This window comes from Phalangium opilio, unplaced genomic scaffold (genome assembly GCF_054372755.1).
Source record: "Phalangium opilio isolate 3A_F unplaced genomic scaffold, DU_Popi_V2 ptg000013l_1, whole genome shotgun sequence".
In the NCBI taxonomy this organism is placed as follows: Eukaryota; Metazoa; Arthropoda; class Arachnida; order Opiliones; family Phalangiidae; genus Phalangium; species Phalangium opilio.
The window spans coordinates 3,390,301-3,402,110 of record NW_028324148.1 but is presented as its reverse complement, the minus strand read 5'-3'; the positions used below and the strand labels follow the sequence as shown (position 1 = coordinate 3,402,110).

Below are 11,810 nucleotides of genomic sequence, written 5' to 3'. Positions count from 1 at the left end.
CGTGAAAAGTAATAAAAAATGTCCCCTCTGGCCGACGGGCAACGCCGAGTGCCCTCGCTTCTGGGGGGCTACAAAAATATTAGTCATCAGTAAAATCTACCCATTCTTTATATCATTTTGATGGAAGTTCTTATTACACGCGAGCGACGCCGCGGGTAACAACTAGTAGTTAATATAAATAGAAAAGATAGTAAAAATAAAAATTTAAATAAGATTTGCAAACGCTTGAAAAACTCCCGTCACTCGGACTCGATACACAAAAGACCAAGGCTTAATCAAGGATTATTTAAAATAGACATTTTAATTTAAATAATCCTTGGCTTAACCCTTCTCAACGTCCGTAGCTCGCGGCCATCTTTCATGTTTACATGGGCTCGCCTAAATTTGGAGGGAGGGTCAAAATTCATACCCCCTTTGTATGGACAGGGTTCCTTCTTCTTAAAAGTAAGCCTTGGTCCGTATATTCTCAAATGGCGTTATCTACCAATGAAATAAATGCACATTCAAAGACCAAAATGGTGTATCATCCGCTAAGCAAAGGGATCAAGTATTTTTTTAATATGATTCGATAATCACAAGCTAGACTGCGTTCAACCTGATTATGTAGAATATTTTCCTAATGCATTCTCTCTGTTTTTTTTTTGGTACAGGTTTTTTGAAGTCATTAACGCGATTAATTGTGCAGAGCAACCAGTTAACCAGCTTACCTAGAGCCATTGGTCACCTGTCCAACTTAACCTTCCTGAGTTCGGGAGAAAACAATTTGAATTACATACCTGAAGAAATAGGAACGCTGGAAAAGCTAGAGTCACTCTACATAAACGATAATCCTAACCTTCACAGTCTGCCATTTGAGCTTGCTTTGTGCACAAATCTGCAAATAATGAGTATTGAAAACTGTCCATTGTCTCAAATACCCCAGGATATTGTCAATGGAGGACCATCTCTTGTCATTCAAGTCAGTTTCACTTTTTACCTCTACATTTTTATTATTACCATAAGATATGTTCCATAAGTTTGTCACTGGTTTCAAACTGGAGCTTGTCACGAAGTGAGGGAGGTAGGTCATAGATTCTTGTGGGTAAAATAGTAGTATTACCCCTCCACGGATTTTTAAAAGTTTTTACTCATTTCTGATAGTAAATGAGGTGAGGAACACGATGCCGTTAAAAATTTCCACCGCAAATGATTTTGAATTTTTCTTTTTTTTTTCTTTCAAAATTTGCCAATATACTATATGAAAATTGAAATATTGTTGGAAAAGGACAAATCTAATAGAAACCTAACCTAACCTAACCTGAACCTAAAATATCCCAAACATAATCTAAACAAGTGTATGCGCCCCAAATATCAAATATAAAAACAGCCATAAGTAATATGTGCTACTTTTTTTTTTTTTTTTAAATCATTTGCGGTGAAAAATTTTGACGGCATCGTGTTCCCCACCTCATTTACTATCAGAAATGAGTACAAACTTTTAAAAATCCGTGGAGGGGTAATACTACCATTTGGCCGATTCTTGTAAAGCGACGCCTGGCGAGGCACTGTCAAAGGCTTAGTACAGGATAAATAGGAAGATGGATTGGTAAAACCGCGTGTAGTGAATTCTCGCTTGTCGTTCTCGAATTAGCTCGAGCTGTAAAGCAAGTAGTCCACTAAGCCTTGCGAAACCGTATCGTTAACGTAACGTAACGTAACGTCACGTATCCAAATACGAACAGAACGCCATCTGATAACGTTTCTTAAACAATGCTTTCGGACTTAGGTAATGGGCGCCCTGTTTCGGATGATTTACGAACTTAAAACGGTAACGAAACGGTTTCGCAAGGCTAAGTGGACTACTTGCTTTAGTCTCTATAGCACTACGAAGTATAGGAAGTGTCATACTAATGGAACATATCTTATAAACTTATGCTATGTATATGGTAATTGACACTTATTAGGAGTGAGTGCCAGCTTCTACGCTACAGCTGCTAGCATTCTGTTTTTGCATTTAAAGCAGAGCTCTCCTACATTGGTGCCCCATGTACGCTATTTAGTCTACTGACCCTTTTATACGTTGAGTCCTTGACAAAGGGAAGAACCAATCTGAACTCATGTGTATGGGCTGAGCTAAAACTAGCCTTAGCAAGCTTATCCTTCTGGGCAGCTGGAAAGAAAGGGCGCCAACGGAATGTGGAGGGAAATGAGAAACTGAATTGCCAAATTGTTTTTTTGGGGGAATTGTGAATGGGGGATCATTAAATCTCTACATAATAATATGTGACTAAAGGCCTTCTCAGACGGTACAACATTTGACCCAACTACACAAACCCACCTAGATTACTCAACTCAAGCTCACTTATCCAAATGAGTCAAAAACTTGTATCGTCTAAAAGGTCTTTACATAAATTGCCGACTTAATAACTCAGATGAGTTAATTATTAAAGGGGCTGGCCGGAGCTGTTGCGGTGAAGGGGGGGGTCAAACTGTTGGTTAGCATATTGCTTACCCACCCACCGCGACGGTGGCGCCATTCCTTATGTCCAAAGAGCTGGATTTTTCCCCCTGAACTAAGGGCGGTCTCCCCCCAACAGCGCCGGTGAGCCCCTTTAACTTGCCACGATATATCTATGTAGCCATTGATTAACTAACGCTAGGGATTGTTCACTACCTGTGTTTCCCATGTATTGCTATTGCCAACTACATGTTCCGAATCATTGCTTGATTCCCCTCTTCATTCCCCCAATTTATTGGACCAAAACGGATGCAGATATAGCGCCATCTCTAGACAAAATAAATAGAAAAGATGGCGGCGTTAGGGCGTATTTGAATTTTGACGTCATAGAACACGTGATATTTGGTCCAATTTTCTTATAACTTCCTGTTAGGGATAGTAGGTGCTGCTAGGGGGCGTTTGGAACATGCATGCTTTATCTTTTGGGGGGAACGAACTATCCCTAGCGTTAGTTAATCCACGATGTAGCTGACAATATGGGTGCCGATTCAGGAAACGTTTTAAAGGCTGTAATTTTTTAAACCATTACAAATTTTAGTTTTTTTTAGTGTTTTTTTTATTTTTACCATAAGCGGATAATCTTCTATAAGTGTCCATCATTAGGTCTTTTATGGAACGACTCCTGCTCCCTTGCTTTACTTCAGTGCGAAAGAGGAATGTGGGCCCAAAAATACAATAGATATTATTCTTTCCCTGGTATCGCCGCTCATGGGGGGGGGGGATTTTTTAGTTTAGGGTCTCGTTCTATCAGGGTCTTTTTCTAACGCTACTGATATTTTTAAGTTTCAGAGAAAAACAGGGCAAAAGACGTACAAGTTTTTTACCAAGGTTGTTTTAAGCTAGGGATAGTTCGTTCCCCCCAAAGATAAGGCATGTATGTTCCAAACGCCCCCTAGCAGCAGCTACTATCCCTAACAGGAAGTTATAAGAAAATTTGTTCCAAATATCACGTGTTCTATGACGTCAAAATTCAAATACGGCCTAAATTGGGCGCCGCCATCTTTTCTATTTATTTTGTCTAGAGATGGCGCTATATCTGCATCCGTTTTGGTCCAATAAATTGAGGGAATGAAGAGGGGAAAAAAGCAATGATTCGGAACATGTAGTTGGCAATAGAATAATGGCACCCCATGTTATTTCCCTATAGAGCTTAATACAGTCGATAGTAATACATGGGAAACACAGTTAGTGAACAATCCCTAGCGTTAGTTAATCCACGTTTCAAGCGATCATAGTCTTGTAAATATTTTGGAGGAGCAAATTATGCAACGAAAACCTACAGTAAGACTACACTAAAGGGAAGGCTTTCAGGGCTCATATAATTTAATACCAGGTTGGGATGAGACGGATGACATGCAGAAATGTAAACTTAATGGTAGATTATCAATTTAAGTTATTAGGGATTACAAACCTAACTTAAAATGTTAGAGACATAATTTTCGTCATGCACAAACTTAAAATGCAAAAAAAATCCTTGAAAAATCTAGTTTAATATGATATGTTTACTTTTTATTTGGTTTCGTAGCAATTTATAAAATTGCAATCAAAGTATTGTGTTTGGAAAAAGCCTAGTTAAAATTTTGTTTCGTTTGATGACGTAGTAAGGAGAAATTGTCTCTCTAGATGTCACTCACGTGACGCCTGTTAGTGTCGCCTCGTTAAGCCTATTTTATTCAGATTCGCGCGGCATTAGTAGACGTCAGGAGTCTCGGGCGCTCGCTCTTGGTTTTTCCGTGAGATGCCTTAAGTGACGTATCAAGGAGAAAAACCCGCCAAAAATCTTTTCCGCAAATTTGCTTTTGCCCCCCAAATTTCAAGTTTCGAAGAGTTTTTTCCAGGGTTGGCAAAAATCCGTATAATTTGAATAAAATCCAGACCAGTGGTTTTTATTGGATTAAACCGGATTTTATTGGATTTATCCGGATTTTTTAAAAAAACGAGTGATTTTAGGTTTTTTTGGAGGCAAAGTACTTCGGTTTAGCTCTTATTTGAGCTTTGGGGCACTCCCCGACCCCTAGCCCCGGTTCCAATACAAAATCGTCTTCCAGTTTAACTGCTAAAATGTTTTCATGAAATCTATTTGCTTCCTGAGTGCACGAGCCTAACACTAGCGCAGCTCCAGTGGATCCCTTACAAGGGGACTTTCCTTCTAAACTCCGGGTTTGGCTTGGCAAAGGCTAGTGGGCGGGATTTATACATGCACGTATAAATCCCGCCCACAAATGCCTCTAGCTTTCCCAAGACAAAACTGGAGTTCGTAAGGAAAGTCAACTATGCTTTAAGTTCGAGTAATACTGGTAATATATTGTAAGCTGTAACTGGACAGTAACTGCTAACATAACTATTAGTTTTATCATTTATAATAAGTAATCTTTAGTTATCACTTCATATATTTTTACCTTGTTTCTGGTTGTATTTTAATTATTTTTATGGCACAAAATTGATTTTTCCCCATTCATAATTAAGCCGGATATTTTAGGTGGATTTTTTAAGTGGATTAATCCGGATTAAACCAGGTGGTTTAAACCGGACTGGATAGGTAGTTGCCAACCCTGGTTTTTTCTGTGTTTTCCCTCATATTTAAATATTTATCAAACATATTTTTTGGAATGAGAAGAGTTTAAACTCTCAAAAAAGTAAGGTTTTCTTTAGATTTGAGATAATTTTTAAACAACGTCGCTATTCCTTTAATTTTATGGATTTTAATATTTATTGTTAATTCAAGATATTGTAATTTTACTAATACGAAATCAATTTTGTTTGTTTGCAGTACTTGAAAATGAAGGGTCCTTATCGGTCAATGTGATGAAATTAGTGGATAATCAAGTACAAAGGCTCCAATGGAAACTGAAAGACAAATTTTTTGACGATTGGGTAGTAAATAGAAAAAAATTATTTCTCAGTGAGAACATAATTATATACTTTGAACAATGCATAATTTATTTTGTGAAGCGCCAAAAACTGAAAAACGTTTTGGGAATAAAAAAAAAAAATAAGTTTGAATGTTTCAAGCAAACCGTTTTCCATAATTTTTTTACCATATTAACTATATATAAAAAAAATAAAAATAAATTAAAGCTCTCCCAGTTTTTTTTTGTGGGTGTGTGCAGTTTTTAATTTTTACGTGAGTGTTTTTTCTGTATGCATGCTGGTGTGTAAATAGATGATGTATTAGACTTCAGATTAAAAATAATTAAAAAAATTAAAACCTAAAACTGAATGTGAAATAAAATTGACAAAAGTTGTTAAAATTTATAGTTATCCAAAAAAAATAATAATAATGAATCAGACCATCAATTATTTCATCAATGTTTACAAGATAAATTGATTTAATTATCATTATTATATAGAAATAAATGTTAAATTTCATAATAATGTAATAAATAATTTAAGAGCCGTACAGAAACTTTTTCATTTGATTGCTGCTGTTTAACAAAAATGATTTATAAAAAGTCTGAAAGGATTTTTTTTTAAGTTTTACCTGACTGTTGGAAAATGTTTTATAAGTGTATATTTAAAGGGAGGGTGAAGTAGAAAATCAAGTGACTTTTTATCGATTCTTCTACTAATTATAAGACCAGTCTGCATAGTGAAACATTCAGGAAATACTTCCGAATGATTTTAAAATTCAAATTAGGTTCAGATTTTAAGGGTAATTTTAAATAAGGACCTCCGACCAATCGCGTAACGCCCTGCCTTTTTGTTAACAAAATTCTCGTGGCACGCTCCATGTCTCGCGCCACAATTGTCACATCACACAAATTTTTTCAAATCTCGCGATAAATTGATTCAACACGGAACGTGCCACGAGAATTTTGTTAATAAAAAGGCAAGGCGTTACCCGATTGGTCGGAGGTCCTTCTTTAAAATTATCGTTAATATCTCTGAACCTAATTTGAATTTTAAAATCGTTCGGAAGTATTTCCTGAATGTTTCACTATGCAGACTGGTCTTATATTTAGTAGAAGAATCGATAAAAAAATCACTTGATTTTCTACTTCACCCTCCCTTTAAAGGGATGTACAATGCGTATGTAGGGACGTGTCAAGAACTGTTTGAAGTTCTTTACTGCATGGAGTAGTGACGGGGCAACTTGGCGGATGGATTCAATGGAAATGCGAATCTCCTTTCCCAATGCACCCTACGAAAATCACGCGTGACTATTAGAGCTCTATTTGATTTAAAGATAAGCATTGTACATCCCTTTAAATTAAAAAAAATCCATAGCAGAATTGCGTGTGTTATTTACACGCGTTCGTAATTTGTTTGCAACAAAAAAAACGAAATTTAAAACTATCCCATAATGATGGCGATTTATTGAATTATATTTACAGTTATTTAAAGGCTGTTACATTAAATGAAAATTTGCCTTGATGGCACAACATAAAAATAAAAAAGCAAGGATTTATGGCGTCAAATCTTTGTTTTATAAAAATACTAATGAATACTTTATGGCATAACTTTGTAAATACGTTAACGAGAAGAAAATCCCGTATTGGGAAACAAAAAAGGGTGTTATGAGAAACTTTTGCTTGGTTTTTTAGTAAATCCTTTTTAAGAAAAGAAAATAATTTCTCATAAATGAAACCCAATTTTGCAGGAGTTAAAAACTACCAGTTATTAAATTAAACAACATGAAGAAAAAAATAATAATACAATATAAAGGTTATCATTGTGCGTACTGTAGTGCTGTTATACTAAAACAAAGATTAAAAAACAAGTGTCTTCCTGCGATGATTGACAGTACAACCTGTTTTTCGGTTTTATTTAATGCCAGTCTTTCATAAAATATTTTTTAGGAATGATTATGGTTTCTATTAAAGCTTAAGGGAACATTTTAGGCATAAGCTTAAGGGAACATTTTAGGCATAGTGTTTTTATATGATGCATGAAGGCTGAATGTTTTTACGGGGGTGGGGGGTCATAAGAACATTCGACTTTATGTTGAATTTTAGGAGCTTCAGAACTGACTTGTTTTGAAATCCTCTACATTATGCCTACCAGTTGGAAGCAATTTCAACAGCCTCGGTCCACTCTTTAAAGGGAGGGTGAATTAGAAGATAAATAAAGTGAATTTTTATCGATTTTTCTACTAATTATAAGACCAGTCTGCATAGTGAAACATTCAGGAAATACTTCCGAATGATTTTAAAATTCAAATTAGGTTCAGATTTTATGGATAATTTTAAAGAAGGTCCTCCGACCAATCGCGTAACGCCTTGCCTTTTTATTAACAAAATTCTCGTGACACGTACGTTCCATGTCTCGCACCACGATTGTCACGTCGCGTGCAAATTTTATCAAATCTCGTGATAAATTTCATTCAACACGGAACGTGCCAAGAGATTTTTGTTAATAAAAAGGCAGGGCGTTACGCGATTGGCCGGAGAACCTTCTTTAAAATTATCCTCGAAATCTGAACCTAATTTGAATTTTAAAATCATTCGGAAGTATTTCCTGAATGTTTGACTCTGGTCTTATATTAAGTAGAAGAATCGAAAAAAAATCACTTGATTTTCTACTTCACCCTCCCTTTAAAACGCCTCCAAACCCGCTTTGAGTTAGATTGCGAAGCACGTTTAAAGAGAGGGTGAAAAAGAAAATAATAGTGATTTTTATCGATTTTTCTACTAATTAATAATTATATGACCAATCTCCGTAGTAAAACATACATTAAATACCTCCGAATGATTTTAAAATTCAAATTCGTTTGAGATTTCATGATAATTTTAAATAAGTACCTCCAACCAATCACATAACCCCCTGCCTTTGAAAATTCTCGTGACATGCTCCATGTCTCGCGCCACGATTGTCACATCGCGTGAAAGTTATCAAATCTCGCGATAAATTTCATTCAACACGGAACGTGCACAAGGATTTAGTTAATGTAAAGGCAGGGCGTTACGCGATTGGTCGGAGCTACTATTTAAAATTGTCTATGAAATTTCAAACTTATCGTAATTTAAAAATAATTCGGTGTTATTTCTTGGATGCATCACTATTTAGTAGAAGAATCAATAGAAAAATCACTTGATTTTCCATTTAACTCTCCCTTTAAGAGAACGGGACTTTAGAGACGAGCGGGTCTAGGGTATTTTTGATTTACACCTTTTAAAGGGCCTTTCAATGATATCAATCGCCCTTTATGATCAAAGCAACATTCACAACTGGATTACCGTGTAAATACTATCCTCTCGTTTCACTTCAACGATATTCTTTCTAGCTATCACAATCTCCGATTACGACCAGACCTTTCACTGACCTGATTGCCACCATGATGCTTTCTCCTATTATAAAATCTTAACCTGATTATTCAAATGTGTATTTAACTTTCGGCTCACTCTGAACCTTTAATGTCCCCTAAATACAGGAAGAATAAAACCCATATTTTAATTCAACTCGGTCCTCAATAGTTTACTTTTCAGGCCAATGCTAACAGATGGAACAACAAACGTTCGCCCTTTTCATTTTGTATTCGAAAGAACAATGTTTGAGCTATATACAATTGTAGTATTGTTTAATTTATACGTAAACACCCATTTCAAATATTAAAATCAAAAGATGTTCTTTGAATATCAAAATGAAACAGAGCTTTATACCTACGAAACTATTAAGGGCATGGAAATTCCGAATTTGTTTTATATTATGAACAAGCTGGTCCAGCAACCAGAACATTTTGCACACCCAATCAATTTATTGGTCCAGTGAGGCAGTGACCCCTATAAGTGTCTCAAAGTTATCTTATTTCCGTCCCTGCTTAAAATAAAACCGACGAAATAAATCACAGCTAGAAAAGGTTGAATTGGGCGGAAATAACTCAAATACTTTGAGCCTCCTGGAAATTCGCGAGAGCGGAACTAAGCAGAAAACTTGAAATGTATCCAGGGACACTATTCTCTAAAAATTTCAATGATTAAATACCCAAATCCAAATGTAAACATTACGGTTGGTTCCATAAGGAGAGAGAGCTTAAAACCCTATTCTCTAACCCAAATCCAAATCGACATTTGAATCTCCCGCCAAACATTTCACCATCTCAAATTATTCTCTTATTTCTTTAACCCAAATCGACATTTGAATCTCCCGCGAAACACTTACCCAAATGTACGTCACTTCCTCTTTCATTGCATAATTTTATTTCAGCATACATTACACTAAGGCAGTAAATTAATTACCTACGATAAATTAATTTATTACTTTAAAATTAGAATTTTATTCAATATAAAACTAAGCTTTTCCTGAAGGTTTTGAACCGTTTAAATGAAATTATTTAAACTATTAGTGATGATCAATTGGCCAATATCGTAAATTAACCGATGTCAATACCAATTTATTTAAAATCAATGAAACGAAAATATCAATATCAAACAATTATCCAGTGGAAAAGATATCAAGCTATTCTTTAATTTAAATTTCTCAGGTTAAGTTTCAAAAGAAGATGACTTTTATTATTTTCTGACACCAAAATGGGCAGCTTCTTTGCATAATTCCCGAAGTTTTTCTATTCCAAAATAGAAACGTTATCGTTTTGTGATATTGAAGGAGAAATTTAAATAAAATTTTCGTTTCTTTTGAACTAGTTTCTATAAAGGAACTTTAATCAAATTTCCATTTGTATGAGTACACTTACCGATAATGGATTTTACTAATCTAGACAATTACTACGTCTTTTAATTAACATTTTATAAATACTACCTGAATATTTTTTTAAATATGAAAGATTATATTTTTATTTTAGATTAATGAGTTAAAAAAAATGGTATCCGTGTTTCAGTTAAGCTTTGATATTGACATCGGTTAATTTACGATATTGGCTAACGATCCTAGTCTGTTTATAACATTAAATCGGAACTTCAAGTGTCACTAGACAGTATATTACTTCAAAATCGAAAGTTAGGAACTTTAAAACAATCTCAACAGGATATCCGTGGTTAAATTTATCATTATATGTGATATTGTAATAAGATAATGTGACGAAGCGGCTCAGTGAACGTTGGGCAATGGCCTCAGAGTTTTGCTTGCAATGGTCAAGCTAAAATTCCTCACTTGACGCAATCTTCTAAGGAGCTATTAGTAAAATAATATATTACGAACAAAAATGGTCTCACTTAGACCACAAAAATTATACTTAGCTTGAAAAATTACAATTTAAATCAAAGTAGAAAATTCAAAGGCTTAGAGCATTGACGTCGGCAATGAAAATACTAGATTCCCGACGGTCCACTCCCGGTCTCCACTCTCCCGTCAAAACTCAAAGCCGAAAGCTCGCGCAGCTAAAATTCCTCTTTAGTAAATAAAGAACACGTGACGCAATCTTCTAAGGAGCTATTAGTAAAATATTATATTACGAACAAAAATGGTCTCACTTAGACCACAAAAATTATACTTAAATGTCCTAAAATTTTAATGAGAGGTGTGTTACAAACTATTATATTATATTAAAAAGAATTCAAACTTTTAGAGTGGATAATTATTTTAAAAAAAATTAATTTCCAATGTCATAATTGTAAAGTGCTTTTGGTAGAATCATAAGGGTTCTTCTGAACTTTCCCAATCTTCATCCATACTCGAAAATTATCCACATAACTCATATGCTAAGTCGTATTATAATCTACAACTTTGTTTATAAATAATCGGTTATCCACCAATTTGTGGATAATGGATAGATAATGCCGAGCTCTAAACATTAATCACAATGTTTAGTAAATAATACAATTAATCGCAGTGTTTACAAAAATTATACTTAGCTTGAAAAATTGATATTTAAATCTAAGTAGGAAATTCAGTTAAGATTTGATAATTTTCGTTTTATTTGAACTTAAATCAATTGGCCATTTGTATATACTTACCGAATATTGATTTTACTAATCGGGAATCTGCTTATAACATTAAATCGGAACTTCAAGTGTCACAAGACAGTAGATCGCAAAAATTATACTTAGCTTGATAAATTAATATTTAAATCAAAGTAGAAAGTTCAGTTAAGCAAAGGCTTAGAGCATTGCCGTTGTCAGTCCGCAAGGTTCCCGCGTACGTAATATAAGCATGGAAGAACTAACTCGCGTGGTTATTCCATGATATAAGACTCCCGGTCTACCGTCTACCGTAAAATCTGGCGCGTTTAGACCAGAGATCTCTCCTTCGTTTATTCTGAGTATAACCTTAAGCTAAAAATACGAGGTTCCCTACGTACATAATTTACGATACCCCTGATAACGCGCGCGGTCTCTAGAGCCGCGCCAATCTCCCCTTAGTTTATTCTCTCAGTATCATCTTAAGCTTAAAATACGAGGTTACTAACCCGCACCCCGCG

At 35.0% G+C, this 11,810-nt stretch overlaps 1 protein-coding gene across 1 annotated transcript; it reads left to right on the top strand.

Moving 5' to 3' along the window:
* The first annotated feature begins 482 nt into the window (after nt 1-482).
* On the top strand, nt 483-6,171 carry LOC149707825 (uncharacterized). The gene is made up of 2 exons (XM_089862330.1): nt 483-958; nt 5,268-6,171. The coding sequence occupies exons 1-2, from the start codon at nt 620-622 to the stop codon at nt 5,301-5,303; spliced, it is 375 nt and encodes a 124-aa protein (XP_089718456.1). The 5' UTR covers nt 483-619; the 3' UTR covers nt 5,304-6,171.
* Nucleotides 6,172-11,810: the final 5,639 nt, after the last annotated feature.

What these genes read in the sequence shown, in the direction of transcription:
- LOC149707825 (XM_089862330.1), top strand. Translation starts at nt 620, where the DNA reads ATGCATTCTCTCTGTTTTTTTTTTGGTACAGGTTTTTTGAAGTCATTA. An exon ending in GACCATCTCTTGTCATTCAA is followed by an intron (nt 959 to 5,267) that starts GTCAGTTTCACT and finishes GTTTGTTTGCAG; the next exon opens with TACTTGAAAATGAAGGGTCC.